Source organism: Carettochelys insculpta, chromosome 14 (genome assembly GCF_033958435.1).
Source record: "Carettochelys insculpta isolate YL-2023 chromosome 14, ASM3395843v1, whole genome shotgun sequence".
Taxonomy (NCBI): Eukaryota; Metazoa; Chordata; order Testudines; family Carettochelyidae; genus Carettochelys; species Carettochelys insculpta.
In genome coordinates, this window is record NC_134150.1 from 41910736 (window position 1) to 41927385 (window position 16650).

At 55.9% G+C, this 16650-nt stretch overlaps 1 protein-coding gene across 5 annotated transcripts in view; it reads right to left on the reverse strand.

The window, feature by feature from the left end:
- The window catches only part of CBFA2T3 (CBFA2/RUNX1 partner transcriptional co-repressor 3), a 96620-nt gene that overhangs the window by 57334 nt on the left and 22636 nt on the right, over positions 1 to 16650 (reverse strand). The window contains exon 1 of one of the 5 annotated variants that reach the window (XM_075008261.1): positions 8607 to 9389. The exons of 3 other annotated variants lie outside the window; for them this stretch is intronic. Coding sequence is in view for 1 of the 2 variants with exons in the window: in XM_075008259.1 (XP_074864360.1) it covers positions 5531 to 5546 (16 nt within the window). In the remaining variant the exon portion in view is untranslated. Of the gene's footprint in view, positions 1 to 5530; positions 5574 to 8606; positions 9390 to 16650 lie in introns of those variants that run through there. One more of the 5 variants, XM_075008259.1, reaches the window with a different exon arrangement.

Here is a 16650-nt window from a genome sequence, read left to right on the forward strand (position 1 = left end):
ACGGTGAGTAAACAGAGCAACGTCACCCGGCTGTTCCCGCTGGGAGCACTGCAGCCCCCACAGCCTGTTCTGACCTGCCGGCATAGCTGGGGAAATCTGGCCTTTCGGGAGCTTGGCACGGAGCCAGAGTCCTGGCAGCAGGTGGGAACTCAGAGCTGCTGCTGGCCTTTGCCCTCTGACACATAGACCTGGAGCTTTTCCCGACCGCTCGTTAGGGTTAACGTCTCTGATGCTGGTGGCTGACGGATCCCGGGTGCTCCCAGGAACAGGGGAGCGCCTGTCTGACAAGAGCGCAGGTGCCAGTCAGGACTGGGGCCCTGTTGTGCCGGATGCTGGAGAGATACATGCGTAAACGAAGGGCCTGATCACCAGGGATTTCTTCATTGCTTTCAGCCAGAGCAGAGACTGGGGTCTGCTCTACCCAGGCAGACAACCACCATATGGCGGGTGGGGAGAAGCAAGAGCCAATCCCACACAACAATGCGCCATTTTTATAGCCAGAGAGGCATGTATCCGCAACTCCTCTTGGTTATTATGAACACCCCAAGTGCCGGCTCTCTCCATCTGCTCCCTCCAGCAGGCGCCATAAACCGCCGACTTCCTACAAGCACTGCCGCAGAGCTGGGCCCAGCGATCTGCCTGACAGAGCCTCTCCCCCCACCTCGCTGGAAGGCCCTGTTCTTATCCCTGTCCTGGCTGTAATCGAGGACACATTTTGAAAGGGACTTAGGTGCTTAAATACCTTTGATCTGGCCCCTGGGCCTCCCAGTTCAGGATTGGGCCCCATGGTGCTAGGTGTTAAGCACGTACGATGCCAGAGCCAGTTCCCACCCCACAGAGCTTGCAGCTGGGCTGGTGACAAGCTTGACTCACTTCCAGATGCCCCGCTGAACTCAGTCGGAACCCTTTGTCCAAGCGGCTGGGAGGGTTGTAGGGAAAGGCACTGGAATCGCCTTGAACAACTCCCAGCCTTACAGAGCAGGGGGCCCGACTGCTGGGACAGCGCGACGCCCACCTGGCCTCAGAGTCTGGGTGCAGAGAATATGTATCTTGCTGGCATGGGGAGTGCAGGCCACAGAAACTGGCAGCTTCCCATGGAGGCGGGACTGGAGAGTTATGCTGCTGCCTTCTGGGCCAGATCCTGCTGCCTTGACAGGCACCATCGAGCGCTGGCAGGGGTCAGGTCAGACCCAGGGACATTCATTGCAGGTGTTTGTTCCCCTCCTCATCGTCTCAGATCTGCTGGACTCTGAGAAGCGTCCTCAGTTATCGCCATCTGGGTTTATTGTTTGTATTCCAGAAGATCTAGCCATGGGCCAGATCCTCCTCTGCCCCGGTGCTCAGAGCTGTACAAACACAGGGCCAAAGCCAGTCTCAGTCCCAAAGAGATTAGCGGTGAAGTAGCAAGGAGGGATCTGCAGGAAGAGGAACAGGGACCTTTGTTGGTGGCTATGAGAAGAGTCTCTCACGCGCGAGGGACAGGCGACCGGAACAAGCAGGTGCTGGCGGCTGGCTGCCTGAGCCAGCTGGAAGTGGGATTTGACATTTCACTACCAACTGCAAAATGACAGGTAGGGAGGGGTTGGCCAGGAAGAGACGCCAGACAAGCAGCTTCTGTTTGCTGCACTAGAGCATGCAGAATTAGACCTCCCCTGGGTGCGAACCCCCAGAGGGGTCTGCATCAAAGCCAGCACTCAGTGAGGGGCCTGCATGGTGGGCAAGGTGGTGGTGGCGTCCAGAGATGAAGAAAGGAAGCTGGCGGAGGGAAGACTGGGAGCTCTGTTAGACCTGAGCTGACGCCACACGTGCACACAGAGGTCAGAGAGATGGGCGGAGACAGGTCTGGAGCACCCAGCTGGAGCGTGGGGTTGTGTACGCAGAGATGCCCCAGTGATACGGTGTGGACGGAAGAGAGGCGGGGACGAGGGATAGAGGCCTGGGGGGCCCTACTGAAGGCTGGGAGCGGGGTGAGGTGGATCCTCTGACGGACACGCTGAAGCCCCATTCTGGCAGGGCACAGGGAGCCCAAATGACACTCAGGTTCTGTGGAAGGCTCTTTCCACTGCCAAACCAGCGTACCAGAGAATTCAGGCTGGAGAGGGCAGGCAAGGGGCTTCTTGGCCACTTTACGCTTGGCTCCATTATCAATCTCACCGCCAGGCAGAGCTAAGGAGGCCAGGAGCTTTGCTGCCATGTGATGGAAAGCCCTGGGCCATACAGCAGGAGAGCCTGTCCTTAGCCGAAAGGTTGGGCCTGCCCTGCAGAATTACCCAGGAAGCATGGCCTGGCTTGGCAGAACTGGCCTTGGGCAGATTCCAGGTCAGAGCAGCTCACTTGAGTGATAAAAATAAGTTGTTTTTAAGTGCTCCTAAGCCCTGCAGAGCCAACACCACTCCAAGGGAGTCTGAGTCAGCCTGGCCCAGTCTCTCTTCGTCGAGAGCTGATGGAGTTAGGTACCGAAACACATTTTGAGGACCTGGGGCCTTTCTTCTCAGGCATCACCAACAGCACAGCCATCCACTTTTCCAGCCCACGGCTGGGCTCCCTCTGAGACATCTGGACATCCTGCACTGAACTCGGTCAGTTACTCTCAGCGTTCTCTGAGAGCTTGAGTGGCCGAGATTCAGGCGCTGCCCAGCTGACTGGCAGAGCGCCTGCAGCTGCCCAGAACCGGCAGTGCGTGTTTCTATTGGTGGTGCACATTGGCACATGCTTTGGTGCACATAATAAAATTCATTCTGCACTTGGGTGGAAAAATGTGAGGGAACGTTAGTTACACCCACCCCCAGGTATTCCCCACGGCCCAGCCCAGGAGGGCCATCCTTAACAAAGCATCCTCAGCGGGTCCGCTCAGGTGTCTCAGATTTTAGCTGAATAACCATTACTCCAGCTGACGACGTGCATGGTGGGAAGAACCCACAAACCCCAGAGCATGCGCCCAGCACCGGCAGCTAGAAAGAGCTATTGTTACAGAATAACGGAGCACCTCTGCTCTGGGGGGCATCGACCGACAATCACCCTACAGCCTTGCCCCACTGGCCTTATGACAGTCAAATTTATTTTGGGACTGATCCTGCACAGCTGGAAGCTAGACGCTTGGCCTTTGACTCACATGGGTGCAGGATCAGGCCCTGAGAGGTTGCTCAGAAGTAATAAGTAATATTTCAGGGGAGAGATGTATGGGCCCACAGTGGCCGTCTGTTCTGCGTGCTCCTCCACGAGGCTCTGCCTGCGCTCTGAAATCCAGAACGCATGCCCTGGCCTGATCCTGCCTTACGTTGAGCACTCTGGTGTGTAAAGTCAGTGTAAAGCGTTGAAGGAAAAATCAGTGCCCATGTGCTGGAATCCCCAGTCCATAATCAGTCCCAGAGCCCTGGCAGACGACAGACCCATCAACGGCTCCGACTCCCCACTGCCCCGCACCTTGTCATTTGCACCAGGGCAAAGAGCACATCCCATGAGCATCAAACCCTGCCTCACATTCCACATGCCCTTTGCATGGGTGTAAATGGCCAACTGAGACTCCTATTCCCTGCAGAAGGATTGTTCCACTGACTCCCCTGAGCACCCCCAAATGGAAACGGGGGCAGGGGAGCAGTGCGTGCCGAGGTGTTTGCCTTAGCAGAGGCACTGGAGTTTGGCTTGTTTACCGAGAAGCCTCCTCCGCAGAGAACTAAGGGCTCGGTTCTTTCCAAGGCCCAGCTGCGGAGCCCCATGGGAGTTTTGCCTCGGATGGCTACAGGCACAGGATCAGGCCTGGCCTTTGCAGCTGTTTCATGCTGCAAGTTGTGAAGCCGCTCTCTGAAAAGACGCTGCTGGTTTCTCAGCTCCACGGAGCAAAGAGACGGAGATAAAAATTCTCATTGATTGTGTCCAACAAACACTGAGAGGTGACAGCAGCTGAATGCTCACGCTGCTTTTTGCCCCCAGTAACCATGTTTTCGGCCTGCCTGGAAGGCTGGGGATGGCCCGTCACAATGGAATGTAATCCCAGCTGCAAACATTACGGCGTTTCTCACAGGCACAGCCTGTCGGCTTACGGAGCTGCTGTTTCCTGTCCTACTCGGCAGCCCTTTATTCTCCATCCAGTTCACTCACAAGCCATTGACCTCCACCAAATAATGCAGTGACTGCCATTCATGCAGCCCCTTTCTTCCCAAAGGGTCTCACAGCCCTCCACAAACAGCCCTGACACCGGAATGTGCTTTGCATGCCACAGGGTGGAATGGCGCAGCTGTTTAGCAGGGCACGGCAGGGTTCCCTGGCCCATTAGAAGAGGAAGTAGAGAAGATATTACAGCCACGTGGAACTGCAAGGGAAACATTGAAGGTTGAACACAGTTTACCAGCCAATTCACTCCCAGCTGGGCTTATGCTCATGCCATCTCGTTTGGCAGCTTTTGCCATGATTTTTGCACTAGTGTAAATGGCTGCACAGGCGGGCAGGACCGGTGAAGGAGAGCCCTGGAACGGGACGAGGACAGAGAACACTACAGGTTGAAGGAAACACCACGACCTCTTTACTGATGGTCTGGGGTCACGAGCTAGGTTTTATGTCCTGTTCCTTCAAACAGCCTGCCCGCTGCTCCCGTAGCACCATCTCTGTAGAGGCCTGGGCTCCACATGGCCATCTACCAACAAACTGGCTCTACATCCTACGCCACCCGGCATTCTCCTATGACATTTCCCAGCCAAGAACTGACAAGGCCCAGCTACAGGTCACTGGGGACAGCTGCTGCAATCACAGCCAAGATCATGTCTCTGCTTTCCCCTTAGGAATGTGTTACCACGAGCTTGCTGGGGTATAACCTCAGCTTTGGTTAGCTGTGCCTAGTCTCTCACACACTTACACGGGCCACACTGAACCAAAGGGAGATCTGTGCTGTTCATCACCCACTCCTCCATTACGGAGCTTCAGGGTGAAACTACGAACTGCTCCTTTCTGCAATCAGAAACCAGCCAGCCAGATCAGACACGATGCGGAAAGGCCCTCCTTTGCACCAGGAGAGGGCACTTTGGGATGCACACCCGATCGCTAATGGCTGAGGCAGGGCCCCACATTGGAGCATTTTACCACCTTGTTCCTGGCTGCCTAGAACAGAGCCTCTGGCTTTCCTGATCCGAGAGCTCCTTCCCAACACGTCTCTGTCCAGCAACTGGCAACGCACGTGCCTCAGTTGGCCACGGTTCATACCGGGAAGAGAGACCCCAAACACCACAAGTACAAAGGAGCGAAAAGCTTAAAACTGCATGCACTTCATGCCTGGCATGTTACACGTTTCTATAAACTCAGCTTCACGAGCATGCATTATGGAGGCAAAAACCATCAAATCTCAATCTGAGGGGCCCCTGATTAGTGTGTCTGAATACAGGTCTGGAATGAGGCCAGCCTTTTGAAAGAAGGACAGCTTAGGGTTCTGTACCTAACCCCACCGAGTAGCCTGGTCAGTTTCCTGGGCTCCCTAGAACAACTGAACCTGAGAAAGAGAGCTAAATATACCACTGCCCACAGGTAAAGAGTAAAACCTTACCTGCCAGCTGGGACATGGGCTGAGTCTGACAGGAGGCAGTGGATAGAAAAACCCTTCTCTGCACAGCAAAATTCATCTTTGTTTTCCTTCCCAGTCACTCTGGCTCACCGAAAAGTCCCATAAATCAAAACAAAAGCAAAACTCTAACTTCTATTTTGACACAAAAGGAAATACATTTCAGATCAAAAAAGACTTTCCTTATTTGTGTCTCGAGACGTAAAACTCAACGGGTCCCATATAAGTCACTTCCCAGAATAGCAAATCAAGGAGTATAAATTATAAACATTATGTATAACTTTGAAAAAAAAAATCCTGAGTTTCCATTCCCACATGTCAAGTTCCAGTAAACAGCTCCCCCACTTGTACCACTTGGAGTTCTGCTGCACTTACTTTCACACCCTTTCTCTTCAAGACCACCGCTTCAGTTTGTTGCAGTGGAAGTCAGTGTGGTCTAATGGTTAGAGCGGAGGACAATGAGCCAAGATTTTTGGCTTCTACCCCTCGCTTCTCCCCGCGATTTTGGAAAAGTCACTGAACTTTTTTGCCTTTCAATCATCTTCATTGTAAATAGCAATATTGACCTCTATCTCGTTGGGGTGTTTTGAGGATTCATGTTTGCAAAATGCTTTGAGATCCCCCAGAGAAAAGAACAAAGGATTATTATTTCCTTGTAATTAAAGGCAGAATTGTACTTGGACATGCTCTGAGAGAGCAAAACAGAGGGAGCATGCATAGACCTCCTTTCCAAACTAAAGGCAGACTGGTCTGTTGCTCAAGTTAACGGGGAGTGGCAACTCACATCCGACCCAAAATTGAAGTGTTGTAAATGCAAGCTTTCTGTGAAACCTCAGATCAATAGAAAGGTTTGATCAGCTAAAAGAAGAAAGAAAAACAAGCAACAAAAGAGTTGTTTCTGATCAAGTGAGCATCCCCCCGCAGTATTTCGAAGGGAAACACTATAACAAGAATCTAAAAATTGAAACCCACTCCAAACAGAAGCGAAATTGACCTCACTGATTTTCATCGTGCAAGATGAGAACAAAGTAAAATATAAAAATGTACAAAAGAGCAAAGGACAATTTGACTGCATAAAATTATTTCCCATCTCAGAATTTAAGAACATAAGTCAGGAAATGAGCTTGTTTACAGGCACTGCTTTTCAAGCTGTCAGTGATCCCTTTACCACATCATCCCCTGATTTCCATGGCTATATCCCGCACCATGGTCCATTGCTGAAATAAAAAGCCACTGTCTTGGTGGCAAGCTTACACTGGGAAAAACCACCACAAACAACGCTGACCTGATCTGGCACAATTCACTGACCTCTCCACCGTAAACCAGGGCAACTGAATTTCCAAGGAACTGTGGCCTTTGCTTGTCATGTTAAAAAGTTATATTGAACACTGGATATCGGGGGAAAGGTTTTGAACTGATGCTTTTTCTCAGGTCTTGATTGCTGCATTAGAACCGAATCCGCCCGTTAAGACCTGCCAGACACACTGCTGAGCAGGAAGACGGGACACTCAGGAGGACAGATCTTTGATGAAATTCTGCAAGACAGGGCACTGAATGGGACCCATGGGATGGAATTTTATGCTGGTTAATTACTATTCTGATCAGAAGCAAATTCAGGTAGCTGGAGTCCTCCTAAGCAGCCCTTGTTTTAAAACCTCCATCAAATTGTTTTGGAGCATATATCTACCCATATCTCACTTAGCCTTTGGCTCTTCCTTGTGACTCAGAAAGTCTCCAGAGAAGAATTCTGTGTCTCCTCACCACTAAGCCCAAATCAATCAATCAGTCAGGCACTCTGAAAGTCTGTGGATGTGGATGTGGATGTTGGTTTCTCGCCTCCGAGGAGGTGGTGGCTCCCAGCTCTGGCAGCCATTCGTGCAGGGAGGAAAATGCCTCCTTCCAGCCATGCAGAAAGGGAAAAGTCGTGAAGCAAAAACGGGAGCGACCAGCTGCAGGTGGGAACAAAATGAGGCCACATCCCCGTGGAACCAGTGGCCAGCTCACCAGACACCAGTGCTGGCCCCTCGTTGCAGGCACCACCCCAGGACTTGGGTAAAGCATCCCCCTATGGCACCACACTGCAAAGGAGAGAAGGTGGAACTGGCACTCTCAGCGCCTAGGGACTGACCTGAGGGCGGGCTGCAGGATGAGGCCCCAGATGAGCCACCATTTGTGCTGGATCCTGGCCTGACACCTCCCCCAGAGACTGCCGGTTTTATTTTGAGGGCTGGTGCTCAGGAAGTGCCCAGCACCCCGCTGGTGGAAACCATGCACCAGAGCAGGTCCTTGAACTGGGCCCCCCCATCAGGGCACCGACCTGCCAGGCCTGGATGACATTCCCAGCTTCATGCAAAGGGAACCCCTGACCTGCAGGCCCTGCACAGAGCCGCCTGGGCCCCGGAGCCGGGGGAGCCCAAGGCAGGAGGTGCTTGTCCAGCTCCCAGCACCAGAGGCAGGGACCGTGCCCAGCTAACCGCTGCCTACCGCTGCTGGAGCAAGGAAGGGCCCTGCCCGGACAGCTGCTGCTCGGGCCAGTACGTGGACCAGGCTACAGGTGCTCCCCTCTTTCCTCCGGCCCGGCCCTTGGTCCTGTGCCCAAGGGGCTCTGCCGCCCCCGCCTTCCCGGGCCGCCCCCCAGCGCTCTTCCTGCGGCTCCCGGCCCGGGGGTTACCTCGAAGTTCCCCTCGCGCTCCGCCTGGCCCGAGGGCGGCAAGACGCCCCCGCCCTGCGGGGCTCCCCTCGCAGGCTTTGGGGAGGGCGCCCGAGGGGCCGGGCCAGGCGCAGCGGGACCCGATCCAGCGGCGCCCCGGTGGCTCTGTCCGCCCGCCAGCAGCGCCGGCCCCCCTGCCGCTTTGCCCTCCCCCAGCCGGGGATCCCGCCCCCCCCTTGTCTGCAGCGCCGGGGGCGTTGGGCCCCCCTTGGGGCTCAGCAAGGCGGGGGGGCGGGCGGGGACCGGCCCCGGCCGCATGCAGGGAAAGTTTCAAGCGCCCGCGCCCTGCGCCCATCTCCCGCGGAGCCCGGCCCGCCGCTCCCGCGCCCCGCCAGGCCGGCGCTCACTTACCGGCCAGAGGTCGGGAGGGAGCCGAGCCGTGAGGTCCGGTCAGCGCCGGGCGCAGCCGGGGAGCTAATCCGAGCGGGCTGCGGGGCGCAGGGCTCCCACGGGGGGCTGCGCCCTAGTTCCCATGCCCCGGGGCTGCCGGAGCCTTCCCGCGGCGTCTGGGCGCTGCGCCCCGGCCGGGCGCTCTCCTCGGGGCTGGCTGCGCGGCGCGGCGCGGCGCTGCTCGGCCGGGTTCTTTGGTATGCGGCCGCCCCGGGGCGCTCAGCTCCTGCCCGCCGGCTGCCCTGGCGAGGCCCCCGCGCTCGCTGCGGCTCTCATCGCCGATCGGCCCCTTGCTGCGCGCTGCGCCCGGGAGCCATGGAGCGGGCGACACCTGGGGCGGGCAGGGCGCACGGGGGCGTGAGGCCGCTAGCGCCGCCCGCTCCGCTCGCCTCTGCCCAGCGCCATCGGGGGAACTTCTCCCGGCCGCCGCCTGCTGCTCCTCCCTGCGCCCCCCGCCGCCTCCCCGGGGGCAGCTCTCCGCGAACTCCCCGCCCCGGGCGGTCTCCGAGGGGCGCCGGCTGCAGGGGGCTTCTCCAGGCGCTGCGCAGGCAGGGGACCCCGGCCGGTGCTTCAGCGCCGGAGCGCGCCCCGGCAGGCAGCCGGCTCCCGGGTCCAGCGAGGCAGCGCGGCTCGGAGCATCTCGTCTGCCTCCCCCCGGCACGCTCTGGGCCCCGTCCCGCACAGTCCGGCCCGCGAGGGCTCCCTCCGGGGGCGGCCAGCCGCCCGCCGCTGCTCCGGCTCCGAGCCCTGCCTCGGCTCCCGTCCGACTGAGCTCGCACTCCGGCGCTGCTCCGTGTGATGCGGGGCCCGGCAGCCGCGGACTGATGATGAGCCGGGCGGGCTGGCTGCACCTCGCCGCCTCCCCCTGCAGGGGGCGCCCCGCTCCTGCTGCAATCCCGGCCCGCTGCGCCCTATGGAACTGCTGCGTTTGCTCGGGGGTGCGGTGCACCCCCCGTTCGGGGGAGGGCCGCGCAGGGGTTGCAGTGTGGACGAGACGAGTCGAATTTAACCCTGGTCTGGAGGCGGCAAATCGCACCCCGCCTCCCGGAGCGCGAGAACCCACTGCCCCTGCAGTCTGGCAGGGCCCCAGGGGCACCGCTCTGTGTGTGTGTGTGTGTCTGTGTGTGTGTGTCTCTTAACCTGTTCCACACCTCCCGGGTGGGTTTCTCTCTCTTTTCTATGTTCCCTTTGTCTGTCGCTGTCCCTGGTTCCGGGCTCCCTTCTTCTGGGCTTGCTTTGTTTCCAGTCCTTCCAACTTTATTCCGGGAGGAGGCTGCTCTGGCCTCTGGCTGCTGCAAGATTGCAAGCCTGAATGATTTGAGACTTAAAAGACCAAGCAAGCAAGCCATGGCTCAGTGGCAAAAATCTCTCAGCACCGAAAACTTTTGAAATGCACCACCCTGGCAGCTGGACTATCCTGTGATAGGTGTAGATATGAAAGGAAGCGAATCAGTGCAAAGTTTCCACCACAATGTTCTTCCTTGGCTCCAGAGTCAGGCTGGTCAGCTCTCAAGGGACTCACAAATAGGAGGGCGATGGGAGGATGTCCTACTCCTTATGGCATGACCACCGAGAACAAGCGCCTTTAGTGCCGGGGCCAGCCAAAAAAGGAAAAGCTGCTCATTGGTTTGAATTAGAAAGAAGCCAGGTCTCCTGGGTAACTGCTGGGCTTCTCTGGTGGCTGCCCAGCCCACATTGGTGGGGTGCATTTGATGCCATCCAGAGGTGGATGATTTGTATTTGGTTTTTTACTATAATAATTCCCCAGGACTTCTCCTTTCTGAAGCCTCTTTAGCAGGGTCCCTATCATGACACAGCAGCCCCTACTGGAGGGTATCTGGCAAGGCAGTTGGGAAGAAATGATGGTGGCCAGTGTGACGTTTCCCCAAGAAAACAATGGGACTTTCATTCAGGTGTCTTACTCTGGCCCAATTCCCCCACTGATTGTCCTTCATTTAGATCCTATTTTACTCCCATATGACAATGCCACCTAAAGGGATTGCGGGGCGGGGGTCATGGAGCAACAGAAGATAAATATGAGTAAACAGTGTAACTCTATTGCAAAAAAAAGCCATTGTTCTGGGATGCATTAACAGGAGCGTTGTGAGCAAGACACGAGGAGTAATTCGCCTGCTCTACTCTGCACTGATTAGGCCTCAGCTGGAGAACTGTGCCCAGTTCTGGGCACCACGTTTCAGGAAAGATGCAGACAAATTGAAGAAAGTCCAGAGAAGAGGCCCAGGTATGATGAAAGGTCTAGAAAACATGTCCCCGGGAGGGGAGATTGGAAAGAGCTGGGTTTGTTTAGTCTGGAGAGGAGACGACCGAGAGGAGACATGCTACAGTTTTCAAATACACGCAAGGTTGTTACAAGGAGGAGGGGGAAATTGTTCTCCCTGACCACTGAGGGTAGGACAAGAACTTCCTAACTGTCAGGGCAGGGAAGCACTAGGAGAAATTGCCTGGGAGTTTGTGGAGGCTCCATCACTGGAGACTGCTGGGTGATTGTCGAGCAGGGGTGGGTTAGGTAATATTGGGTCTGGCCATGGGTGGATAAGATGACCTCCCGAGATCCCTTCCAGGCATATGGTTCTGTAAGAAGCAGTGGGCTTCAACAGCAGCAAAGGGTCTCACAGCCGATAATTCTGAGCTTGAAAGGAGACGTCATTTCTGAGCTCAACCTCTCTGCGGGTGGGCGTCCTTTCCTCTAGCTCCACCAGCCACGGAGCAGCTGCAGAGTCCCTTCCCGGCAGCGACTGATGCCAGCTGAGTGGCCCGAGTTCCTGCCCTCTGAAGTGAGGGGAAAGGCCTGGGGAAGTCACCAGCTCCCCAACCCTTCTGGGCCTTATCCTGTCCCTGCCTGAAACTTCCACCTCAGCACGGTGCAGGCAGCCTGAGAAGCTGTGTTCAGCAACCCCAAGCCCTGTCCTGCAGCAGGTGAATGGAGCAGCCCCACCTGTCTCCCGGCCAGCAGTCCCCTGGCAGCTGTCAGGGTGGAGAGCAGGGTTTGCCACGAAGAAACAAATGTTTCAAAAAGCAAAGGCCAACAAGAGGGTAGGAAAAATGCACCCACACACACCTGCTGTTGCACTCACAAACAAAGGCCCCCTGCCTGCACTGCCTCCTTTGCATAGACAGACACCCAACTGGCACATGCAAATCTGGCGGGGCAGGGATGTGTGAACACGGATTCCCCCGTACGCAGTTCTGGCTGCACCACCCGTCTGAGCACCTGTCCCTAATGATTCTAGTTGAGTACTAGACAGCATTATTTTCCTTCCACCAGCCAACACTAGGCTATGCCTATGCTGCAGGGGTCTAACGTTGAACTGAGTTATTGTGTTCACACTGCCAGAGCGTTTCCAAATGGAGCGTTCACATGAGAGAGCCCAGTTCTGAAACCAGAGCAACCACGAGCTGCCTCCCTGCAGGCCAATTAGGCCGTAATTGCCTCTGCTTAGTACACACTGAGTCAACTTTGAAATTGAAAAGGGGGTGGCGGGGTGAAAGTGGTTCCTTTCGGTGGAGTTACTTTTTCGAGTGAAATGCCCTGTTCGTCCAGAATAACAAGCTTTGCAGCGTGGGCATCAGGGGCTTTTTCTGGAAAAAAGGTGGGGTTTTTTTCTGCAAAAAACAAAAACAAATCTCCAGCTGTAGACAAGCCCTTAGATGGAAACTACTTTAGGTAACCTTCTCCCATAGATTACTGTCGATGGTGCCCATTGGACCCCATTGCGGAGGCAGCAAAGGCCATATGGTGAAAAGCCTCTCTGCTGGAACTTACCCTGTTGATTTTGTTGGGCCTACTCATGTATGTAGGTATGTGCAGGATTGGGCCCCGTGGGCTGCCCTACAGCGTGGCGAGCGCTCCCTTTCCACTGCTGCAAAAGATGAGAGCCCTGGCGTGAGTGACAGTTGCTGTCTCCTCTGCCGCGGAGACATGACATTTCACCAGTGCCTCGGCACTGAAAGGCAGGAGCCACTTAAGCAAAGCTCCCGGGGTTCAGCCTGGGAGCATTGATAGGCAGCTGGCTGCATGACCTGACTGTCTGGAGACACAGGTGATGGCATGAGTCTGATACGACATTTATCTTCCCAGGTGAACAGACAGATAACTTATTCATGACCCTGCCACTCCTGAGCTCTCCAGCATTTGCTCCCCAGTGGAGATATCACTTCCTAGCCAGGCTCAACGACCAGCATATATTTATTTCTTCCAGCCTGGGGATCCATTTGCTTTGCCAGGGAAAGGATGCTTATGGAGTAGACACATTTACTCTGATAGTACAAGTTGATCGTACTCTTGAGTCGAAAAGGGCCATCAATCACATCCTTCCCAGCTGGCTCCCAACCATCCTCGTCCATTTCAAATGGCACCAGCGTGAGCCAGACATTGCTTCGGCCAGGTGAATAGCAGCAGCTGCCTTATTAAATGTTTCCATTTGTGTGGCTAAAACAGGATCCTTTTGCACATCGGGGTGAAGCAAACAGGAGAGAAATCGGTTTCTAATTAAATGATGGCAGCGAAGACGGTTAATTAAATAGACTGTTCACACAATTCTTTGTCCTGGCTCTCCAAAGCGGCGGAGCAGCCCATGGCATGACCTTGGATGGGGTGAGACAAGCCCGTGCCCCTCAGGTGCCTGTGGACATCCACCCAAAGGCCCTCTGGGATGGCCTGCTAGGCGGGGTTATGGATTTTATTGGGCTGCTGAGTTGTAGTTAGGTGATGGATGGTGTCACATCAGCAATTTCGTTTTGTCATTGGTGCTTCCCAGGATCTGAGAACTTTTGGGCAGGGGAGAGCCTGAGGTCAAGCAGCAGAATTGGGGCTGGGACTGAGCACACGGCAGCACTGGGGCCAGAGGATGTAAGCATTTACCCTGGTGAAGCGTCCCAGCTAAATCGACTGGACTGCTTGCCCGCGTGACGGCTCCTCAGGTCTGTGTGCTGGACCAGGCCCTCGTTCGTGGCCCTGTGTGGGTATGAGCGAGCGAGAACACGAGAGCGTATCCGCTTGCAGGAAACTGCTCGGGTGACGGATTGAGATTCAAACGGACTTGCATCACGTCACATAGACAGCTGCTTATTGACAGCACCGGCAAGCTACAAAGGGCCATGCCAAGTGCAAGGATAAGCCCTTGGGAGCTGCTGCTCCTGCAGATCTACCAGCCGGCAAGAGTGCATTCTGCTTCATGGGCTGCATTGCCAGCCTGGCTCTATTTCTGCCTCCGTCTCTGCTCCAGCTACAATCTGCGTGGCAACTGGGATAAGCGGCATTTCCTTGGGGTTTGCTTTGCTAGCCAGCAATAAGATCTAAGCTGTGCTGGTTGGCGAGAGCGCGACTTCTTTCACCCGGTGTGTGAGTTTGGGTGGCAGGGTCTGTTTTCTTTCTGTTCAGTGCCCAGGGACTGTAATTTCAGTCTATTGAAGTCACAATTTACTACTGTGAAAATAAACATTTGGGTTAGCTTGTTTTATTCCGCCGGCTTCATCTGAATGTTAATAGTGCACAACCTGCATGCTTGCAACAGAGCCTGCCTGGTCGCACAGCCCTTCCGCTCACGCACACCAGGGCACGCCCCTCCCACGTGCCTTTTGCACCAGTGGCGCACACCACAGACACCTCGGTGTGTTCCTTGCCCTGGGGTTCTGTCGCTCAAGACAGAGACGATGAGGAGTGAAGTGCCACTTAGCACTAAGCCAGGGATGACAAGGAAATCAGCCGGAAGGCTGCTGGGAGATCAAGGTAATATTTAATGTAAAGATGACGGAGGTTCACGTCGGCGCGGGTGGGAGAGCTCCCTGCATCTGCGAGTCCTGGTTGTTTGCAAAAAAAAAAACAAAAGATTTTCCTCATCAAAGTCAAATCCAGCCCTCAAGTCCTCCTGTCGTGTAAGTTCTCCACTGAACTCCAAAGGGGGATCCTCTGCTTGGATAGCCGTAATCCCTGACATTTAGCAAGAGCCAGACACAGAGAATCTACATCGGCCTCACTGCTTTCAGAGGAGGCATTTGCCCATGTGACTGGGAGGGCAGCTGGCTCCCTAGTAGGCTGTCCAGGTGACCCACTGGTGGCTTTTCTTGCAGGCCAGTCGGTTCCATCAACAAGGCTGTTTTCCAGGGTCCTGAGGCAGAGAACGTCTGACTTGGCAGGCCACTGGGGACAGCCTATGCGAGAGTCTTCAGCACGCCTGTCCGCAGCTTCGAACAGGTTGGAACAATGTGGCTTGGGACCAGGCCTGAGCGTTAGGACTCCTGGGCTCTACTCGCACCTGTACTGTCGATTTCAGGTGTGACCATGGGCAGGCCACATGCCTGCTCTGTGCCTCAGTCTCTCCATCTAGGGAATGGGAGTGATTCCCTACACCACAGGGCTATTGCCAGCCTCACCAGAGGAACCGCTACTGCCCGGAGGGTGAGGTTTGCAAACCAGGGAACTCTTCCCACTTAAGGGCCCATTCACCACTTCCTGGGACACTCAGCAAAACTCTCTTTAGAGGCAAATCCACCCAGGTTCCTGCTTTACCCTGTTCCCATAGGAAGAGCTCATGTGCAGTTTAGCCCTGGGTCACCAGTGGAGACATTCGAATCCATGGCCATGGTACTGGGTGTTATAGAGGAGGTGGGATGGATAAATAGGCTGTGGGTATTTTCCCCGTTCAGTCTAGGCAGCCTGTTTGTGACAGGCCTGGTCTGTGCAGTAGCCTATTGGGACTGTAGAGACAGGGCTCGGCTCCACGTGAGCTGCTGAACACCTGAGCCGTAAGGATGCTGGTTTCCTGCCGGTGTCCTGAGTCGACAGGCAAGTGGGAGAACACGCCTGGGAGAGATGCGACAGAGCAGCAGGGCTGTCCCTAAACAGCTCTGTGTTCTGTGTTGTTCTCCATGAGGCCCAGCAGGTCTCACAGAGAAGGAAAGTGCATGTGAAGGCCAGTGGGGCTACCTCTTCCCGGCCGGCAGGATGATCCGCAAGAGGCAAAGAGTGGAGACTGGGAACAGCTGGGGGAGAGAGACTTATGGAAGAGAGAAAAGAAGAGGCCCAAAGGGAAGCCCCAAGCCCAGCGCCTGTGATGGCAACAGGTCCTTTCCTATGGTAGAGGCCCCTCTTTATGCCTCCCACCCCCAGATCAGCACACAGCCGGCCTGATGGGGACATGGACCATGAGCTTTGCCTGTTACCGGGCCCATCTGCCCTGGAGACCGCTGGGAGGCGGGGGTGTGAAAATTGCTTTTTGGACCAGCTTCTCTGGCACCTGAGCTCACACAGAGCCCTTCTTCCCACCTGGGGAACCTTGGAGCACATTGCCTAGGGCTGAAGAAGTGACCCGTGGGGCTCCCTCCCTCCGTCTCCCGCAGAAGCTGGTCCAGCCGAAGATGTCACCTCCTCTAACGTCCTGGGACCAGCATTCCTGGTAAGCTGAGTGCCTGTGTGACCACTCAGGAGAGATCCAAATGCCTCCCAGCTGGTTGGCAGAGCGCCCACAGCTTGCCTTTGTGTTTCAACAGCTGGTGCATATTCACACGTGCCTCGGTGCACATGAAAATTATTCTGCCCCGGATGGAAAAGCTCAGCAGGGATGTGGCCTGGGCCCGCCCCCCCAGGCCATGGTGGCACCGCATCCGACTGCAGAGCGCTGGCGCTGCAGCCCTGTCGGAGTACGTCGTCCTGGCACAAAACCCCCTCGAGGGCAGCACAGCCCCCGGCCTGTGGAAGTCACCCTACAGGGTGCAAAGTGGCAACGGGTGAGCCCCTGCAGGAAATGTCCACACTGCTCCTTTCAGCCCTGTAGCGCAAGCCGGGTCAGCCGCCCCTCCGAGACTCGCCGCTGCTGGGCTTGCCCTGTGCTGGGCAAGGCTGGCCACCACACTCCTGTCCCACTGCACTATGCAGGGCCTCTGGCAGTGTATGCCCTGGGGCTGCTCTCTACATGGGGGCAGTGTGAGGCTTAGACACTACATGCCCCCACCCCCAGCTTCCTCTGGAGGGGTCTCACCTCCCCTG